General features: G+C 40.7%; 1 protein-coding gene across 4 annotated transcripts in view; it reads right to left on the reverse strand.

Annotated features, from left to right (window-relative positions):
- Window positions 1-21,634, reverse strand: part of CACHD1 (cache domain containing 1) — a 223,169-nt gene that overhangs the window by 62,233 nt on the left and 139,302 nt on the right. For all 4 annotated transcript variants that reach the window (XM_055117831.2, XM_003806933.8, XM_055117842.2 and 1 more), the window contains exon 5: window positions 1,203-1,329. In XM_055117831.2, coding sequence (XP_054973806.1) covers window positions 1,203-1,329 — 127 coding nt within the window. The remainder of the gene's footprint in view (window positions 1-1,202; window positions 1,330-21,634) is intronic.

A 21,634-nucleotide genomic window follows, 5' to 3' on the forward strand; every position in this document is an offset into this window, starting at 1 on the left:
GGCTTCTGGTCCAGTCTCCAAGACACCCAAGTCTTCACCAGAATGTGTGGGGAGGGAAAGGAAGAAACCACACACACAATAAAAATATCTTAGGATGACTGGGCATGGTGGCTCATGCCTGTAATCCCAGCACTTTGGGAGGCCTGAGGTCAGGAGTTCGAGACTAGCCTGGCCAACACGGCAAAACTTCGTCTCTACTAAAAATATAAAAATTAGCCAGGCATGGTGGTGGGTGCCTGTAATCCCAGGTACTCGGCAGGCTGAGGCAGGAGAATCGCTTGAACCCGGGAGGCAGAGGTTGCAGAGCTGAGATCACGCCATTGCACTCCAGCCTGGGCAACAAGAGCAAAACTCCATCTCAGGAAAAAAAAAAAAAAAAAATCTTAGGAAAAGCACAGATGAAGTATTTTCCTTGGGGAAAAATTCTAGATACAATTTAAAGTGAAGATGAAGGGAAGCTAAAGTAATTGTGTAGACTCCAGAAAATGGTGTGAAAAGTGGGCGCCCTGCACTAGAGCTCCAGATGTTCTGGCATCAAACATCTAACACTGCAAACAGGAAACTGTCAGGATTAAATAGGAAAGTATATTTGCTTCGGGGGGGTTCTATAATTAATGAGTCTTGTCATACAAAGTATCTCACCATTACTGCCCTTCTGGCTACATGGTAGAATCTCAAGTCATGTCTGTGAGTGAGAAAAGCAGGATGTTAGTAATTTTTAATCCAATGCTTTCTGCTCACCTCAAAACTTCTAATAGTTAAAATCGGCATGTAAATTTCATGCAGTATGGCCAAGCATGTCATCATAGAAAGGGAAGTTGAGTATAACAAACTACTCTGAGATATGTTATAAAGTTATGTTCAAGGGCTGCACTATAGACAAGGTACCATCATTTACATTTCAACAAAGAATTCTGAAACTCAAAACACTCTAGGTGCTTCACACAATTTGACTTCACGAGTAAGTACCTTTTTATATTTGGCATATTAGATAGCTATAGAAAAGCTCTGGGTTTTGTCATTTGCCCTTGCCTGGAATTTCACATCCACATATACTAAGTGGTGAATTCATTTCAGAACAAGTACAAATTTCTGAATCCACAGCTTAAAGGCATAGCCATGAGTAGAAATGAGAAGTTTCATATTTCATGTAGATCACTCTTAAGCAATAATTAAAAACTTTAGCATGCAAGTCAACATACCTACTGCGGTGTTCGTAGCTGCCCTTACACCGGAACTTGTGTGCTGGGAAAACAGTGAAAATTCCTTCTTCTGAACTGAAATATTGCCACTTAATTCCAGGGTTGGATTTCAGGTTGTCTGCAAGAACTAGAGGGGTAAGGAAAATGAAATATAACCACCAAATCCACAGGTGCATGCAGGCACTGCTCCTCAGGCATCTGTTTTGCATAAACTGCTTGTAGTATGAAGAAATCCCACTAGATACAAGATTGTAAATTTTCTATGAAACATTTGCTTTCTGCCCCTTAAAAAATACCCCAAGAACAGAAAATACAATGTTTCAGCTAAGTGAAGTTATTACTCTTAATATTGTACCATGACATTATATGTCTTGGATTGTTTTTCCAGTACAAATGATTCATTTGCATTAATCTCTCCCTGCACTGAGCTGGTCCCTGTTGGGCTAGCACACACTAGTTGGCTTGGGGTACAGTCTGTAACTGTAGAAAACAGTGATGTTAATAGGCTGATGTTAATAGGCCTCATCACCAGAGGGACTAGACCTGTGACCTTAACCTTGCCTTTACTTCACAATGAGGGAAACAGCATACATGGTACTTAAAAAGACAGGCCATAATCATTCGGTAAAGCTGTTACTTATGGAATGATTCCTCTGTGCCAGTGCTGGAATATAGGCTTCCTTATGTTATCTCATGTCATCCATAAAGCAACCCCAAGATGTGGGTGGTATTGTTATCACTACTTTGGAGTCGAGAAAATATGCTTAAGTGATTTATCAAAGACCTCATCAGTAAATGGCCAAGCTGGAATTCAAACCTGGCTGTCCTGACTCCTGTGTTCCTTACATCATGCTATACTGCCTCCCTTCATCTACACAGCATCCCTACCACTGACCTGCGTCGGCCATTCCCTCAGCCCAAGTGCCAACCACCTTGTTGTGTGCAATCCTGTCCCACGACCTCCATGAAGTCTTTCTTACCCTCTCCCGCAATCAGAATTTCCTCTTTTCTGAGCTCTTAGGATCTTTTGTTCTGCTCCATTCTGACTCAGCTATTTATTACACACTTACTATGTGCTGGTCACTGCTTTACATTTGGCAAGATATACAAAGACGAGCACAAAACAAGCCCTATTGTAATAATTGATATACAAGCAGACTTATACAGATGGAAATGGAACAAAAAGAAATTCAGTGGAGGGAAGATTCCGAGCAAAGGTAAAAAGGAAGGAAATGCATGAGGTGTATTTGACCAGAAAATACATTAAGCTTTAAACACCCATGTGATCAAATAAGGATCTGTTTATATGACTATAAGGGCTGAGATATGACTCTAAGAATGATGATGGATCTTCACCTCTACTGTAGACAAAGAGCTTTCACACAGGATATTTAAGTTGCACAAAATAATACATGATATGTGTTCTTATCTTCAGATTGCAATGAAGAAACTGAAGCTCAAAGAAATTAAATGGCCCTTTATAACACTGACACATTTTATTTTCTTCATAGCATCTATCACCATCTGAAATATCATTTGTTTAATACCAGTTCATCCTTCTCTTCTCCCTCCCCACCCCCAGTTACATTTTAAGGTCCATGCAATGAAGAACTTGGCCTTGTCCCCCGTATAGCCTAGAAAAATGCATGCACAGTGAGTGTAAATAGTTCCTACACAAATGAATATCCACAGCTAGTAGGTGGTAAGATCATGTCTTGAACATAGCTCTTCTGACTCTGTGTTTCTCACTAAATCCCTCGGCCTCAAATAAAAGTGGGCGGACTAATTATGGTATTATGTTTTTATACCATATGTAGCATCAGGAATTACATTATGAAATGGGAGCTACAAAGATTTGCAGGATATTGTGGGGGTGATGGTTCCCTGTGAACTCAGGTGCAACAGTCATGTGCCCGCCTCTTCTCCTCTAGAGCATCATGAACTCCAAGAAGGTAAGACGATGGTCTACTCTGTCTCCTTCGCACTCAGAACAGTGACTGTCCTGTTCTGAAGGTTTGTTATATTAGCAGGACTGAATTCCTATTCTATTTTTTTATTTAAAAAAATTTTTTGAGACAGGGTCTCACTCTGTCGCCCAGGTGGGAATGCAGTGGTGTAATCACAGCTCACTGCAGCCTTGATCTCCTGGGCTCAAGTGATCCTCCTGCCTCAGTCTCCTGTGTAGCTAAGACTATAGGTGGGCACCACCACACTCAGCTAATTTTTTTTATTTTTGTAGAGACAGGGTGTCACTGTGTTGCCCAGGCTGGCCTCAAATTCGTGGCCTCAAGTGATCCTTCTGCCTTGGCCTCTCAAAGTACTAGGATTATAGGCATAAGCCACCATGCCCAGCCCTGAGATTTTATCTAGACAGACAGGCCTTGCTTCCAGTCTCCACTGTCTCTAGTTCACTGTATTTATATCCACTATTATTCTGATGTCTGCTTGGCTTTGATCAACTTTTCATGATTTGTTCTTGGCCTACCATGGGCAGGGAACGGCTTTTTGGAATGGAGGTAAGGAGAAAAAAAAATACTAAATCCTTACCTACAAGAGAAAGACTAATTGAGGGAGATTGGAAATACACACTAAACTTTCAATTAATTATCACAGTATCTGATTAAGAGCTTGGGTGAGGTACAGAGAAGGGCTATGGAAATCCAAAGATAGCAAAGATCTACCTGTTGTCATTGAGATGGTGTTGGGAACAAGTGCTGAGTGAATGCCTGTGACCCTCTAGGCATTATGCTAGGCGCCTTCTACAAAGTATGGTGGACTTTTGCCATTTGGGTATGTACCTTGAAAACATACCCACCTCCCAAGATGACCAATGTGCAAGAGGAGGGGAGTGAGAGCTTTACAGCAGGGTAACTACAGAGAGTGCTCAATTAGCAAGACAGGAAGCCAGAGGCCAAGTTCCTCTCAATGACTTATTAAAGGACAGTGTACATAAATGCATAGCATTTGCTGTTGCCATCTACATATGATGTAGAGTGCGGAGTGACAATATATTCAACTCCTTTCCCGTTTTCCATCCGAGTGAGGATCACCATTTTTAATGTTTTATTTACTTTGCAGAGGCCTTTCTGCCATTAGCAGTATGTTATCTGAGGACTATCTTTTTGATCTATGGCAAATATTTTGATTGCTTTCCAAAAATTAACACATGTGACAGCCATTAAAATTTGTGGTTGGCGTTAAAATGCCAGTTTCGTCTTTATTTCTAGCATGTACATACTCAGGTATGACTTTAGTGCTGGCTCTGCCTGTCACTGGAACAATTTCAAAGCATGAGGCAAAGATAAAGACATTGGTCAATAAACCTCATTTTAGGCTAATTGTTAACAATAACTTACATAGAAGAAAATGCTGGAACAACATGTGACTATTCCATAAAAGTGCCCCATGGTGATGCCTCTGTCAACCTGCCCACTCCCAGAAACATATGCCCAGAGCCAAACAGGGTTATGCCTATGTGGGGACTGATGAAACATAATGGAGACTCGACTCTAGCAAACATCTCGACTTAGCAAACATCTACCTGGCATCTGCATGTGACAGCTTTGTGCTAATGCTCCCACATATAGCATTTAATTCTCACCTCAACAAACCAGTCTTTTAACATGCACTAAGGTTTCAGGTATTTAAATCAGAATAGAGCAAAATCCATAGACATTTAGGAACACTTAAAAAATTTTTTTTTTATTTTTATAGATGTAGGGGATACAAATGCAGTTTTGTTACGTGGATATATTGTGTAGTGATGAAGTCTGAGCTTTTAGGGTAATCATCACATGAATAGTGTACATTGTACCCATTAGGTAATTTCTTTTTCTTTTTCTTTTTTCTGAGACTGAGTCTCACTCTATCACCCAGGCTGGAGTGCAGTGGTGCAATCTCGGCTCACTGCAACCTCTGCCTCCTGAGTTCAAGTGATTCTCCCGCCTCAGCCACCCAAGTAGCTGGGATTACAGGCATCTGCCACCATGCCCAGCTAATTTTTGTATTTTTAGTAGAGACAGGGTTTCACCATGTTGGAGAGGCTGGTCTTGAACTCCCGACTTCAAGTGATCCGCCTGCCTTGGCCTCCCAAAGTGCTGGGATTACAGGTGTGAACCACCGTGCCCATCCCCACTAGGTAATTTCTCATCCCTCACCCCGCCTCCCACCCTCTCACCTTTCCAAGTTCCCAGTGTCTATCATTCCACTCTTTCTGTCCAAATGCACACATTATTTAGCTCCCACTTATAAGTGACAACATTCAGTACTTGACTTTCTGCAGGAACACTTTAGAATTCCCACTCATCCTCTATCCCTCACTGCTTTAAATGACCAGATCTCTGTATAGAAACTTTCCTTCAGTCTGGTACAGTGATCGACCAACTTCTGTAATGGGCCAGATAGTAAATATTTCTGGCTTTGCAGACCATAAGGTCTTTGTCATAACGACCCAAATCTGTCTTTGAGAGGGCAGACATAGACATTTGTAAATGAATGAATGGGCTGTGTGCCAATACAAGTTTATTTACAAAAATCACTGGCAAGCTCGATTTGGTCAGTGGTCCTCTAACAAAGATATGCAAAATATACTACACATAGGACTTAAAGCATTTCCAAAGCCTTAGACTTTTAGCTATTACATCCCTTGCCCTCCCCAGGTCCCTCATGCATACCAAGGGGCTGTAACACATTTTATCCTCACAAAAGTCCTAGGAATAAAAATTATTATCTCCAAGTGACAGCTGAGGAAACAGGCTCAGGGAGCTTGTTTTTGACATGCCTGAGGTTTCACAGTGGGCAAGAAGGGGCCATGAGAGTCAAGGCAGTCTGTGACCACAATGCCTGTCTTCTCGCCTCTCTGCCAGGAAACTTGCCCTTTGTGAGACATCTGGCTGACATGAGTGTGTGTAAACATGGAAGAGGCTTTTTCTCCACCTAGTCTCCTGGGGTCTGAAGCTTTAACCTTGATCTCACATTAGCACTGTTCTCCAGGCAGCCCTGCCAACCCCTTAATAAAAAGGCAAACATTGCCTTTGGAAGTAAAGGAAAGCTCAATGACCTCATTTAAAAGTAACATCTGTAACAATAAACAGGCTACAGAAACTATTAAAAGGGGAGCCAATGGGAGCAAGAATGTTTTAAAAATAAATCAGAACTCATATAGTGCATGATACATTTAGTCTCACCACAAAAGATCATTCTGGTTCATTATAATCATTCCAACACTATAGCACAGTTTCAGGCAAGGTTTCTCCAATTCTCCTGCTGAGGACTCCTTTGGCATCTGATTAAATTACATCCATTATTTGGTACTAGCAGAAGATGATGGATATGATGGTAATGAGGCCCCGTGGGCCCAGAAGTAATCTATCAATGTGCTGTGCATCCCAGGCGGCCCCTCTCTGACCTAGATGTGGAGGTGAATGAGAGCCTTATTATCCACACAGGCAACCCAGAGGGGGCTTCCCCCATTCCTATGAGTCAGTTAGGTGTCTAGCCACTGGAAAACTTGGGCTGGTGTCTAGCCACAGGGTCCTTCACACTCACTCTTTCCTCAGAAATGTTGGAAGTGGTCCAGGAAAAAAGCTGGGCAGACGCCCAACCCATTGAGCGGTGATGCACAGCATTAGGATTTAAGTGATTAATGGGCAGGGTCTGTATCTGACTGAATTGCTCTACACACCTACACCTACCTCAGACAGACACATGTGCAGGAGGCAATAAATGGTTTTTTCCTCAGTGAAGTGCATCCCCAGGCTAGAAGTTACTGCACCCTCTTAAATCCTCCTCCGGTGTTTTACCTCTTCCTACCTTCCACTCCGCATTATCGGTGTTATAGGTACGTTCCAGCTCCTCCATCCCTAGATTCTAAGATCCTCGAGGGCAAGATCTATACCTGATTCATCTCTGTATCCTAAAGCAGAGATTCCTAGTTCTTTTCACACTGAGGCACACATTCTCTGAGAGCTGCAGGATTGGTATCTGTAGCACACAGGCTGGGATGATCTGTATGTTTGTGTGTTAAGTTCCAAAATCTTATTTTCTTCTAATGCCATTTTTTTTTTTTTTGAGGCAGATTCTCACTCTGTTGCTCAGGCTGGAGTGCAGTGGCATGATCTTGGCTCACTGCAACCTCTGCCTCCCAGGTTCAAGCGATTCTCCTACCTCAGCCTTCAGAGTAGCTGGGATTATAGGTACCCGTCACCACGCCCAGCTCATTTTTTTATTATTAGTAGAGACGGGGTTTCACCATGTTGGCCAGGCTGGTCTTGAACTCCTGACCTCAGGTGATCTGCCCACCTCGGCCTCCCAAAGTGTTGGGATTACAGGCGTGAGCCACCAAACCCAACCTACTGCCAAATTTAATTAAAAAAAATTAAATATTGTGACTACATCAATATAGAAGCAATGATAATTTTAAATATGTCTTAAAACCTAGACACTCCCTTCTCCGAACACCACTGCCTTGATTAAGAAAGTTTGCCAAGGCAACCAGCATAGAAATAGATAAATGGAGAGATAAAAAGTCTGCTTGTGTGATTTCATGTATACATGTCCAAATCTACTAACTGCACATGTTAAACATGTGAAGTTTATTGGATGTCAATTATACTTCAATAAAACTGTTTTAATAAAACAATGAAAATGTATTGAGCATCATACAAAACAGTTTCACATATGGTGTACTACTTTTCACAATTACCTTATGGGTTTGTTATTTTATTCCTATTTTATAGACGCAGAACTAACATGCTCAAGGTGGCAAGAGCACAGCATGATTTGATTGATTTAGGTGTGCTTGCCTTTAACACTACATATAGTACTTCCGTATTAAGAAATACATGCTAGATGAATTAGCAATCAATAGATAAAAAACTTACTGAGTATTCTTGAGAGGCAGAATAAATATATAAACATGCAGGGGTTTCTCAATCAAAATAACAGATTTATTAGTTTGTACATACAATGTAAATAAGTACAATTAAGCAGAGGTGTAACAAAACGAAATGATTTCATAATTGGAATAAAACCTAAGGTGAAACTGACCACTTAATCTTATAAAGAAAAACAAACTGCTGAACGGCTAAAGCTGGCAAACATTAGCTGGGTAGTTCAGGCTGGTTTACCTGGAAAATCGCACAGACACAAGCTACTGCTTAACAGGCAGAGCTGATAGTGCATGTATGACTCTGAGAAACCTTAAACACTAAATAGCATATGTTAGATAAGAGATGGGGTTTTTATATAACTGAGAAATGGTATAGTTGTGATCTCTTAATTATTTTGAGTTGTTCAACAGGTTAGAGACATGAGCCTTAGGTGGCTTTTATTTTTCACTGTCAACCTGAGCAAGTATAAGGAAGCCACTTGGAAAAGGCCTGGTGCTATTTTGCATTTTCTATTTAATTCGGATTGGTACTTATCAACTAGAAAAAAGACCCTGGTAAATCAGAATGGACTGGGAATGAAAAGCCACAGGTTCAAGTCCCATCTCTTAAGACTGGCAAGCTGTCTGACCTTAAATTTACTCTCTATATAGCATCCAAAGGCTTCTTTCTAAAATGTAAATCAAATCCCCTGTTGCTTTGCTTAAAACCTTTCAAAGGTTCCCTACTGTACTACACTTAGCATTAAATTCAAACTCTACAAGGCCCTGCATGACCTGGCTCCTTCCTATTCTCCAACCTCACCTCTTCCCCCTTCAACTCAGTACACTGTACATCAAGAGCCAATTCTTTCAGTTCCACAAATGTGCCCTTGGTACAAGGTGATCCTTAGGCCGGGGAAAATTCTTTCTTCACTTTTCATAAAGCTCTTTTTTAATCCTTCAGGTTTTGCCTGAAATTCTACCTTCTCAGAGATCCTCCCCTGACCACTCTCGATTCTTATCCTCTCTTATAGTACCTGGTATTTTCCTTCATAGCAAAAACTGGTAACGTCCTGTGTATTCTTTATGTAGCTATGTGTTTAGTATCTCTTACATAGGAAGCCTTCAGCTCCATGGGGAAGGAAGTATACAGATTTAGAACTAGAGAGGAAGAACAAACTTCCAGCTGGCTTTGATCAAGTTTATACAAAAGAAGGGGAAGAGGGGAGCATCCTCACTCCTACTGACTTAGAAGATATAAGTCAGCACTATGAGACTACTATCAATGGCCCAAGACTATATATATGGAATGTCCCAGTGGTACCAGGGAAAGGTTATTTAGACGAACATATGGAGAAAATTTAATGTCAGTCTTTTAAAAACACAGAGCCCAATGCTATCCCTCCCCCCTCCCCACTCCCCACTAGATGACGAGTTAGTGGGTGCAGCGCACCAGCATGGCACATGTATACATATGTAACTAACCTGCACAATGTGCACATGTACCCTAAAACTTAAAGTATAATTTTAAAAAATAATAATAATAAAAAAATAACACCAAAAAAAAAAACAAAAAAAAACAAACAAAAAAAAACACAGAGCCATCACAGGTAGCTCACTGTGACCACTGATGAGCAAGGGCAAGAGGAAGTGTTTTCTCATTTCAAGTATTCTCATTACAAGCATTTCAAATATTTACCATTTTAAGTATTAATTATCAGAGCAACCATAAAATCATTTACTCTAAAGCCCTTACAAGCAGGAATGATATCTAATAATTTAAGATTATTTGGATAGAGCCCAGCAGACTATCAGTGGGCCAGTGTAAGGTGAATTTGGTCCCACTAAAGACCGTGTAGTGGGAATCTTTTTAGTTGGCTGTAAGTTAGGGCCATTCCTCCTCCAACCAACTCTAAGGCACAAGATCTTAATAGTTTCTGTTCCATAAATGCATTGGTAGTCTGGAGAAGACAGAATCTTTGTAAAGCATACAAATAAAACATTTAAGATTACAAAAGAAACCTATTATAAAAATAGTTTCCAAAATATTACAAATGTAAGTTTATGATAATATATGTGCTTCCTATTAATGCATTGAGAAAGATTAATGCATTAAGAAAGAAAGAGTATGGTAGGTCCCATACCTTCCATGATTTGGAAATCATGATGAGTATACACGATATTTCAAGACATTCAACAACTGTTATGTGAGATGAAAATGGCCATGATTTCTTTGATGGCAAAAATCGCTGGCATGAAAAGTACACTGTGGATTGTTACATTAATTTATGATTGAATTAGAGATCAATTAAAATAAAGATCTAGTTTATTTAACATCCAAATGGATGAATCTCTTAATTCTATCTGTGAACCCCTTAGGAGGGGATGAGGTCTGTCTCTACTTTAAGGGACAGTGCACTCCTGTTGATATTAATATTCATATGAATTAGAAATCTGCTTACAAAGGATGTTTCACTGTAAGGATAGTCTCTGTGGTGATCACTATTAAGTCACATTTCTAAACAGCTACATGTAGGTAGGGAGGGAAGATATATAGATACTCACTGTTTCCAAAGTCAATATGGTCTCTATTTTATATTAACAAAAGTTCACAGCAGCTCAGAAAAATCCAAACTGCTTTAAAAAATTAAAACATTGAAGGCCTATGATGCCTGGATGAAAAAACTGATAAGATATGGTGCTGCCAGCCCACTTCTCCTTCTCTAAACCTTTACCAACGAAAAATTCCCAGGGTGCCAAGCAGATAATAAGTAAAGAGGGAGATGAGATTTAGATAAAAATAACAATAAGAGACCAGGTATCATTCTAGATATTTTGCTTATATATTTTTGAAATCTCTTAACAATTCATTTTATAAAGTCAATATAATTACTGTCATTTTACAAAGCAGAAAACTGAAGCTGAGACAAGTGAAGCAACTTATCTATGTCCATACAGTTATTATAACTAGAGGAGGCAAATTCTGATCAATGGATCTAGTAAGTCATCTTGCTTTTTCCCCCTCCTTCTTGCCTTATCAAATATTTATTGAGTCCTGACTACGTGTAAGGCACAGTGCGGGGATCACGCCCTCTGCTTTTGGGTCTAGAACACTTTCTACTAAACCAAGGGAAGATTCTTGGCATGCAGCAGTGAGAATACAGATGAGGGCACCTGAGAGAGAGGTGCTCTTAGATCTGACCTCCAGTGCCTACCACCATTCCAAGATGCTTTTGCCCAGAGCATCCCAATATGTAAGGCTCTGCAATACAGGTTCTATTTGATCTCCATACTATAAAATACTGACAAAGTAATATCATAAAATGGAAGGAAACAGTTCTTCTGACAAGCTCTATTTCCTCCATCACCCTCCGTGTAAGGACTTCAACAAACTGACTATTTCTTAGAGTTACTATGCTAATTCTAAGCAAAACCCCACAATTTTGTAATACCCATTGGCTTATTTTTCTTCAGCCACAGCACACAAACTGTTGTCAGATACGCAGCTGAAAAAATATGCCTTCTCCATTTCAGGCATTCTCACTTCCCATTTGTTGAGTCTCAAGACCCTCCAGCATATAGTATACTAAACTCTCCATGAATAATTCTAACAGATGGGCCCCAGATTCTCTGACCCCCAGACGTTGTCCTTCCAATTTCACCATCTACATCTAACTGGTTCTTATGTCATCAGCCTCTGCAGTCAAAACAAAACCAACCATGTCCCCCAAACTCCTTGCCTGCCCTCTTTAATTCTTAAACCACCTCATCTATGGGAAAAAGATGGATTTTTGTTGGGTTGTGACTTCTGTTTTTCTCAACAATATTGTCCACCAGAGGTAGGGACACACAGAACATGTTTGTAATGGAAAGCTTATTGCCTCCCACCTCAAGGAAATCTGGGCTTCCTGATGACCAGCCCAACACCACTCAGAAAAACACACCAAGCTGTCTACCTCCCGCGCTTGCCAAATAGAAAATACAAGAGCTATCCTAAATACACAGAGACACAGACAAACGAAAACACACATACTTCCTCAACAGAACAAAACTGACTTAGCACCTCTCAGTAATGTTCTGTACAACAGCAAACATTTTGGAGGAGAAGAAAATAAATTAACATTCTGAGGATTCCAAACAAAATTTCTGGCATCATACTGTGTCCCACCTTCCCGATTCCCACTTCCCACTTACATCTTGAGTATTGTTTTGCCATATACTATTCTGGAGGGGCCATATATTTCAGGGATCACTGGATACTCTTTATGCTGCTCCAGGGTGGTAAGCATATTGAACACTTGACCATGTACCAGGTAAGGCTTTTATCTACATTACGTCAGTTAATTACTACAACAACCCTATGAGAGATTTTAAGCAGGGGAGGCAAAAGAGCTTTATGGAAAATGGAAGGAAGTGTAGTTAGCCTGGAAGAAGGAGTACCTAGGACCACACTATTGTGGAAAGGGGCCATGGCATAAACAAAATGACTAGATGCAGGTTGAGTGGGATGGCAAGAAGTAGAGAATCGGTGTAGACCACTCTTCTTAGTTGTGTAGCTGAGACAAGGGGAAAGATTACTGATAACTTAGTATACAGGAATGTCTTTCATTGTTATTGCTATTTGTTTTGAGGTAAGTTTTATTATCCACTGTTATTGCTATTTTTTTTAATCTATGAGGTAGGTTTTATTTATTATTCAGGAATCCAAGGCATAGACAGGTTACTTTTTTTTTTTTTTTGAGACGGAGTTTCACTCTTGTTGCCCAAGCTGGAGCGCAATGGCATGATCTTGACTCACTGCAACCTCTGCCTCCTGCATTCAAGTGATTCTCTTGCCTCAGCCTCCAGAGTAGCTGGGATTACAGGCACATGCCACCACACCCGGCTAATTTTTTGTATTTTTAGTAGAAATGGGGTTTCACCATGTTAGCCAGGCTGGTCTTGAACTTCTGATCTCAGGAGATCTACCCACCTTGGTCTCCCAAAGTATTGGGATTACAGGCATGAGCCACTGCACCCAGCCATTATTACCACTTTCTAAGCTGAGGATATTCTGCTTCAGAAAGCAGGGAGTGACTTAAACCCTGTGACCTGAATGGGACATAGGCCATGTTGCTCAGTGATCTGCCACCACATTGATCATGCCAGTTAAGGCCCATTGCAAAAGTTAAACTAATGACAGTTGACCAAGCCTGTTCCTGGGGGCAATTCAATAATCCTTTCCTATCTCCTTGTTATTATTTTAGTCTAAGACTAAGGAGCAGGCATCCTCAAACCCCTGATTGTGTTCTGAGCTCCTAGCTCTTTGTGTCCATTTTAGGTTGATTATATAATGCAAAAATAACCAGTCCATTCTGTCCTTGATTCACTTGAGACAGCCTGGTCATGGGTTCAGGGAATCTAGAATAAACTTCTGGGATAAACTTCTGGGCTCCACCACTCTCTCTTCTTCCTATCTAGTAGACCATTCCCAGAGGACCCAAAGGTCAAGGTGATCTTCAACCATTTATAAAAGAAATAACAGAAAATTAACAAAAATTTAGTTCTCAAGCCTAGATGATCATCACAGTTTTTAGAACCCACAGATTACCAAGCCAACATTCTGATTCACCAGGTCTGCATGGCGGCTGAACAATAGTTTTGTTGAGTTTTTTTGTTTTTTTTTTTGTTTTGTTTTTTTTCATAAAGCATCCCAGGTGACTCTGATGTTCAGTTTGGTTTGGGGCAACTAACCTGAGACATTAATCTCCATTTTCCCATCCGTTTGCTTCACTTCTTTCTCTGTCTTTGGCATGTAAACATTTTTAAGTTTCTCTAACTTAAAAAAAAAAGCAATAATGATGAAAAACATTCCTATATCCTAAGTTATCAGTAATCTTTCCCCTTGTCTCAGCTATGCAACTAAGAAGAGTGGTCTACACCGATTCTCTACTTCTTGCCATCCCACTCAACCTGCATCTAGCCATTTTGTTTATGCCATGGCCCCTTTCCACTGGCTTGCTTTCACTCTTAGATGACCTTAATGGTCTGGTCCCAGGTACTCCTTCTTCCAGGCTAACTACACTTCCTTCCATTTTCCATAAAGCTCTTTTGCCTCCCCTGCTTAAAATCTCTCAGTTGGTTGCCTTCAGGGTAAAAAACACATAAAACACAACCAGACAAACCCAAGCAAAACACCTCAGACTGATATAAATGATCCATTAAAATCTGGCTTCGCATTACTCTTATTTTCTAATACTCAACTCCCTCTTAAACAATGATCCATTCTGCATGCATATTTTATAGATTCCAAAATGCATGCTTGCCACAAGCACATCACCTGGATAATTCTTACCATTTTTAAAAGACCCAGCTCAGAGCTCACAACCTGGGTCAAGTGCCCAGGGTTCACCTTTATCATCACAGCACTTAGCATGTTATCATAATTGAACTTGTCTGTTGATTTTTCCCCTCCTCTCCCCTCTCACCAATACACTTCATTATCTTGGTGTCTGGCACGGTAACCACCACAAGCTTGTCACTTGAGAGAAGCTCTTTACGAGGGAGAGCCAGGAAGGAGTCAGAACTTATTCTGGGTCTCAAGATTAGGTAACTAGTAAAATGAAGCTGCTGTTAATTGACATACAGAACATGGGCCAAGGAGGAAGTTTGGGTGGGTAGAGAGACTATTTATAGGTATGGTTTTAGATACAAAGAGTTTCAAGTGTCAGTAGGCAGAATACAGTGATGGAAATACATCTCTTCATCTTAAGAAATCTATCTCACAGAGGCCATTGACTAGGAGTCAGGACACATAATGTTAAGCCACGTCATACCAACAATTGCTCATTGACTTTAGGTAGATCAGAACTCCTCATCTGTAAAATGAAGCTTATAACTGCCCTTGGTATCTATGGTAAGAATAAAATGAAAGTATAAAATGGTTTATGAGGTACTAAGAAGGAACAGACTGATTGTTTTGGATATATTGTGTGTCTGGGCTCATCATAGATGGTTTCATGTGACTCTAGAATACATTATTCATTTGTATAGTCTGTGTCACTCCACATCATGGGACATTTATGTGTGCCGATTTGCTGCTTAGCTAAGGAAACCACTGCCAACTAACAGCAAATCACAATCGCAATCCTTTTTTCACCGAAGTCCTTCAAAAGTCTTGGTTATTCCACTATACAGAAGAGGAAACAAAAGCACAACAAAAATTCTTTCTTTCAATAAGAATTTGCTGTATACATGCTATAGGCAAGGCACTGGATTGGGCACTTGGCATACAATAAATAAATAAAAATAAGCACAAGGTCAAGTAGGCATCTAACTTAAAAAATAAAAAATCTGCAGTAAGAATGTGCCATACAGTAAAGTTATAAAGAGTCATAGCTGAGCCAACACAACCCTGGAAGGCCACCCCAGCTTCCAAGCAGTCCTGGGGTTAGCAGAGGCCTTTGCTGACACTGTGTAGAAGCCCTGCTCTCTCCCACTCTCAATTCTCCTTTCCTCCCTTTCTTCATAGGCTGCCAAGGTCCATCTCAGAGTCTGCTTACTCAGAAAGCCAACCTGTTACAACAAACAAGAAATTCTTATCTAGAAGGGTGAGGGAAGGTGACAAGGAAGTTGGATCCTTAGGAATAAGCAATGTTTTACATGTCAGAGGCGGCTGGCAGCGTGCTGTAGGATGAAACAATAATGTGATCAAAAGTACGGAGCGGTGATGGAGGTGGGTGATTCTGAAGAAATGAAAGGGATTTCCTGAGGCTAGAGCCCGGAGGACTCAAGAAAAAGGAGCAGAAGATGGGGGTGCAGGGTCTCCAACGTGAGCTTAGATGTAAAGGGAGCCATCAGAGGCTTTTGAGAAATGCAGTTACAGAGGAGATTTTTTCAAAATACTCAGTGTGTGTTTAGGATGTGTGGAAAAAGAGGGAAGAGAAGCAGGGAAACCTTTTGGGGGGTCTCTACGTTAATTATTCTTCTAGAAGAGAAATGAGGATCTAAATTTACCACAGTAGCAGGGGAAAAAGAAAGGGGATTCAAGACTCATTTTTAGCTACAGAATCTGAGCCAAATTTCCTTTTCAATGAATAGAGGACAATGAGACCTATGTCACAAGTCAGTGTACCAATCAAGAGCCACTCATAGGCAGATGCCCAGCCGGTATCTAGACCAAACAAGAGCAACACACAGGCAGATGCACAGCCGGGTATCTAGGCCTAACAAGAAGAGCAATGCACAAGCAGGTACCCAGCGGGGTGTCTAGACCAAACAAGAGTAACCTATAGGCAAACGTCCAGCCAGGTGTCTAGACCAAACAAGAGCAACCTATAGGCAAATGTCCAACAAGATGTCTAGACCAAAGAAGAACAACTCATAGGCAGGTGTCCATCCAGGTGTCTAGACCACAAAAAGAAAAGCAACACACAGACAGGTGTCCAGCCAGGTGTTTAGATGAAATAAGAAGAACAATGCATAGGCAGATGCCCACTCAGCTGTCCAGACCAAATAAGAAGAGCAACACATAGGCAGATGTCCAGCCAGGTGTCTAGACCAAGCAAGAAAAGCAATCCATAGGCAGATGCCCAGCTGGTGTCTAGACTAAAGAAGAGCAATGCACAGGGAGATGCCCAGCCAGGGGTCTAGTACTTAGTGAATACTTGACAAATATTCACTTATTTATTCATACCCTTACGTGGACAATGACTCGTGTTAGGTCAAAATGGATAAAACCTGGAGAAGTACTGAGCAGAAAATGGTGAGGAAAAATTCCCAGTGTAACCAGAATGAAGGTAATACTGAATATGACAGGGAACCCAGACTGGGGAGCAAATTCAAAGGAAAGTTTGTTTTGTGGTACCTACAGGAAAATCACAGTGAGATGTGTGTCCTGAAGGTGGTTATTCGATAAATAAACTCAGAAATAGACCAGGTCTGGAGCTAGAGATTGTGAATTCACCAGCATGTGGCAGGAGCTGGGAAGCTGGCTAAACTTAGAACATTCAGGAAGATAATGATTAGTGAGGTGAGGAGGATGGTAAGAGAGGATATGTGGGGACATCTACTCTGAGCTACAGAATAAAGAAAAATGAGCCCCAGAGGAAAAATAAGGATTAAACAGAGACATAAGGGGATAAATAGCAGAAAGTAATTTTATAGAAACCAAACGATAAGAGAGTTTCAAAAAAGAGGTTTACATGTCAACTACTACAAAATAGTCAAGTAAAACTGTAGAGGAGTCACTTGAAACCCTTCCAGGGAGCAATGATAGCCTGCCTTTCAAACACGTAGCCATACCTTGGAGATACTGCAGCTCAGTTCTAGACCCCTGGAATAAAGTGAGTAAGGCAATAAAGTGAGTCACACGAAGTTTTTGGTTTCCCAGTACATATAAAAGTTATTTTTACACTACACTATAGTCTTTTTATATTTATATATTTATATTTTTTTATATTTTTATATTTTTACACTACACTACACTATAGCTGCTGTTTCATCAGCTAAATTCATGTAATATTCTAAGTCCTTTGTTGTTATTTCAACAATGTTCACAGCATCTTCACTAGGAGTACATTCCATCTCAAGAAACTATTTTCATTGCTCATCCACAACAAGCAACTCCTCATTTGTCTAAGTTTTATCATAAGATTATATCAATTCAGGCACATCTTCAGGCTCTACTTCTAATTCTAGTTTTCCTGGTATTTCTACCACATTTGCAGTGACTTCCTCCACTGAAATCTTGCCCCTCAAAGTCATCCATGAAGGTTAGAATCAACTTCTTCCAAACTCCTATTAATGTTGATATTTTGACCTCCTTCCATGAATCCCAAATGTTCTTAATGGCATCTAGAATGGTGAATCATTTCCAGAAGGTTTTAATTTACTTTGCCCTGATCCATCAGAGAAATCACTATCTATGAAAGCTACAGCCTTATGAAATGTATTTCTTAAATAATTAGACTTGAAAGTAAAAATCACTCCTTGATCCATCGGCTGCAGAGTGGACACTGTACAAGCAGGCATGAAAACAACATTAATCTCCTGGCACATCTCCATCAGAGCTCTTGGGTGACCAGGTGCACTGTCAATGGGTAGCAATATTTAGAAGGGAATCATTTTTTTTTGAGGAGTGGGGCTCCAGAGTGGGCTTAAAATATTCAGTAAAACATGCTGTAAACAAATGCTTACAGGTTTTTTGAAAAGAGGGAGAGAATTAATTCTAAGCAGAAAGCCAAATGCATGTGACTCATTTTCCCTGAAAACATCTGAGTATTGTTCTATATACTACTACCTAGACTTATCCTTCAATGACCTAGGTATTTTCCTTACATACTCATTATAAAATTTAGCAACAACGACGATAAGTAACCACCAACATCAATTCAATAAACATTATATAAGCACCTATACAGTGAAGACTGAACAAGATGGTTGCCCATGAGGATATAAAGATAAATGCTTCTGTGATCTCACAGTATGATAGAAAAGGTAAATGCATACAAAAATGGTATTGATATATGGAATCCTATAAAAAAAACTTCTATTAGAGATACTTTGTATTAAGATAATATAATAACTTTCATTTGAATTATGCTTTTATGGTTCATGATAGGTTTTGGCTCTGTGTCCCCATCCAAACCTCATCTTGAATTGTAATCCTCACATGTTAGGGAGAAACCTGGTATGAGGCAATTGGATCATGGGGGCAGTTTCCCCCATGCTATTCTCATGATAGTGAGTTCTTACTAAATCTGATGCATTAAGTGTTTGGCAGTTCCCCCACCCCAATCCCCTCCTGTTGCCATGTAAGACATGCCTTGCTTGCCCTTTGCCTTCCAACATGATTACAAGTTTCCCGAGGCCTCCATAGCCATGTGGAACTGTGAGTCAATTAAGCCTCTTTTCTTCACAAACTCCTCAGTCTCATGTAGTATCTGTATAGCAGTATGAAGATGGACTAATACAGAAAATTGGCAATGAGGTAGCGAGGCACTGCTATAAAGATACCTGAGAATGTGGAAGTGACTTTGGGACTGGGTAACCAGCAGAGGTTGGAGGGCTCTGAAGAAAACAGGAAGATGAGGGAAAGTCTGGAACTTCCTAGAGACTTGTTGAATGGCTTGGACCAAAATGCTGATAGTGATATGGACAATGAGGTCCAGGCTGAGGTGGTCTCACATGTGGATGAGGAACTTATTGGGAACTGGAGCAAAGGCCACTCTTGCTATGCTTTAGCAAAGAGACTTTTGCTTCTGCCCTGGCAATCTGTGAAACTTTCAACTTGAGAGAGATGATTTAGGGTATCTGGCAAGGAAGAAATTTCTAAGCAACAATGCATTCAAGAGTTGACCTTGCTGTTTCTAAAACTGTATGCATATATGCATGAACAAAGAGATTATCTAAAACTGGAATTTATATTTAAAAGGGAAGCAGAGCATAAATTTTGGAAAATGTGCAGCATGACCATGTGGTAGAAAAGAAAAACCCATTTCCTGGGGAGAAATTCAAGCCAGCTGCAGAAATTTGCCTAAGTAACAAGGAGCCGAATGTTAACAGCCAAGACAATGAGGAAAATGTCTCCAGGGCATGTCACAGACCTTCAGAGCAGCCCCTCCCATCACAGGCCCAGAGGCCTCAGAGGAATAAATGGTTTCTTGGGCCAGGCTCAGGGACCCACTAGTCTGTGCTGCCTCAGGATGTGGTACCCTGTGTCCCAGCCACTCCAACTCCAGCCATGGCTAAAAGGGACCAAGGCACAGCTTGGGCCATGGCTTCAGAGGATGCAAGCCCCAAGTCTTGGCAGGTTCCATGTGGTGTTGGGCCTGTGGGTGTGCAGGCGACAAGAGTCGAGGTTTGGGAGCCTCTGCCTAGATTTCAGAGGATGTATGGAAACACCTGGATGTCCAGGCAGAAGTTTGCTGTAGGGGCGGGGCACTCATGGAGAACCTCTGCTAGGGCAGTGTGGAAGGGAGATGTGGGGTTGGAGCCCCCACACAGAGTACCCACTGGGGCACTGCCTAGCAAAGTTTTGAGAAGAGGACCACCATCCTCCAGACTCCAGAATGGTAGATTCACTGACAGCTTGCACTGTGCACCTGGAAAAGCTGCAAACACTCAAGGCTAGCCCGTGATAGGAGCCAGGAGGTGGGCTTACCCTGCAAAGCCACATGGGCGGAGCTGCCCCAGGCCGTGGGAGCTCATCTCTTGTATCAGCATACCCCTGGATGTGGGACATCTAGTCAAAGGAGATCATTTTGGAACTTTAAAGTTTAATGACTGCCCTGTTTGATTTTGGACTTGCATGGGGCCTGTAGCCCCTTTGTTTTGGCCAATTTCTCCCATTTGTAACAGGTCTATTTGCCCAATGCCTGTACCCCCATTGTATCTAGGAAGTAACTAACTTGCTTTTGATTTTACAGGCTCATAGATGGAAGGGACTTGCCTTGTCTCAGATGAGACTGTGGACTTGGACTTTTGAGTTAATCCTGGAATGAGTTAAGACTTTGGGGGACTCTTAGAAGGGCATGATTATGTTTTGAATTGTCAGGACATTAGGTTTGAGAGGGGCTGAGGCAGAATGATATGGTTTGGCTGTGTCCCCACCTAAATCTCATCTTGAACTGTAGTTTCCATAATCCCCATGTGTCATGGGAGGGACCCAGTGGGAGGTAACTGAATCATGGGGATGGTTACCTTCATGCTGTTCTTGTGAAAGTGAGTTCTCAGGAGATCTGATCGTTTTATAAGGGGCTTTTCCTCCCTGCTTCACTCTTCACTTCTCCTTGCTGCTGCCATGTGAAGAAGGACATGTTTGCTTCCCCTTCAGTCATGATTGTAAGTTTCCTGAGGCCTCCCCAGCCATGCTGAACTGTGAGTCAATTAAACCTCTTTCCTTTATAAATTACCTAGTCTCAGGTATGTCTTTATTATTAGCAGCAAGAGAGTGGACTAATACAATATGTCTAAATGTGGGAGCTTAAATAAACAAATTAAGATTTGTTTTATTGATTTTACTGCATAAAATCTTATTTTATGAAAATAAAAAAAGTTCAGGATACATTTGCTAAGTTAAAAAAAGGCTATATCCATTATGATATGTAGTATGAGTGTGAGTGTGTATATATATTTGTATTTATATACATATGTTGTGTATATATGTATATATGCCAGTATATGGCTAACAAAATCTTCTGAAGTCAGTGTAATAGGGTCGTTATGAGAAACTATAAGAAAGACCAAACTTTGATATAAGCTTGCAGTATAGGAATAGAGTTTGAAGGGGGAAGCAGGTAAAGAAAGAGACCTTGTTTGTTTAGTTCCTTAATTCTGTGTGTGCGTATACATAAGTATACACACATACATACGAATATAAACTGAATCATACAAGCTCAAGAATCTACATTTCTGAGTGACTAAACAGCTTTTAAATGTTATATAAATAATTACATATTTTATGACACTAATGCAATCATGAAGCTGAAGCAATTGGGCATAAAAAGGAATGAGAAATTTCTAGCTTGGTTGATTTTTCTTCTTTATTTCAGGTAGAACATGGCTTTTTCATTGAATTGTTACC

Source organism: Pan paniscus, chromosome 1, assembly GCF_029289425.2.
Source record: "Pan paniscus chromosome 1, NHGRI_mPanPan1-v2.0_pri, whole genome shotgun sequence".
Taxonomy (NCBI): Eukaryota; Metazoa; Chordata; class Mammalia; order Primates; family Hominidae; genus Pan; species Pan paniscus.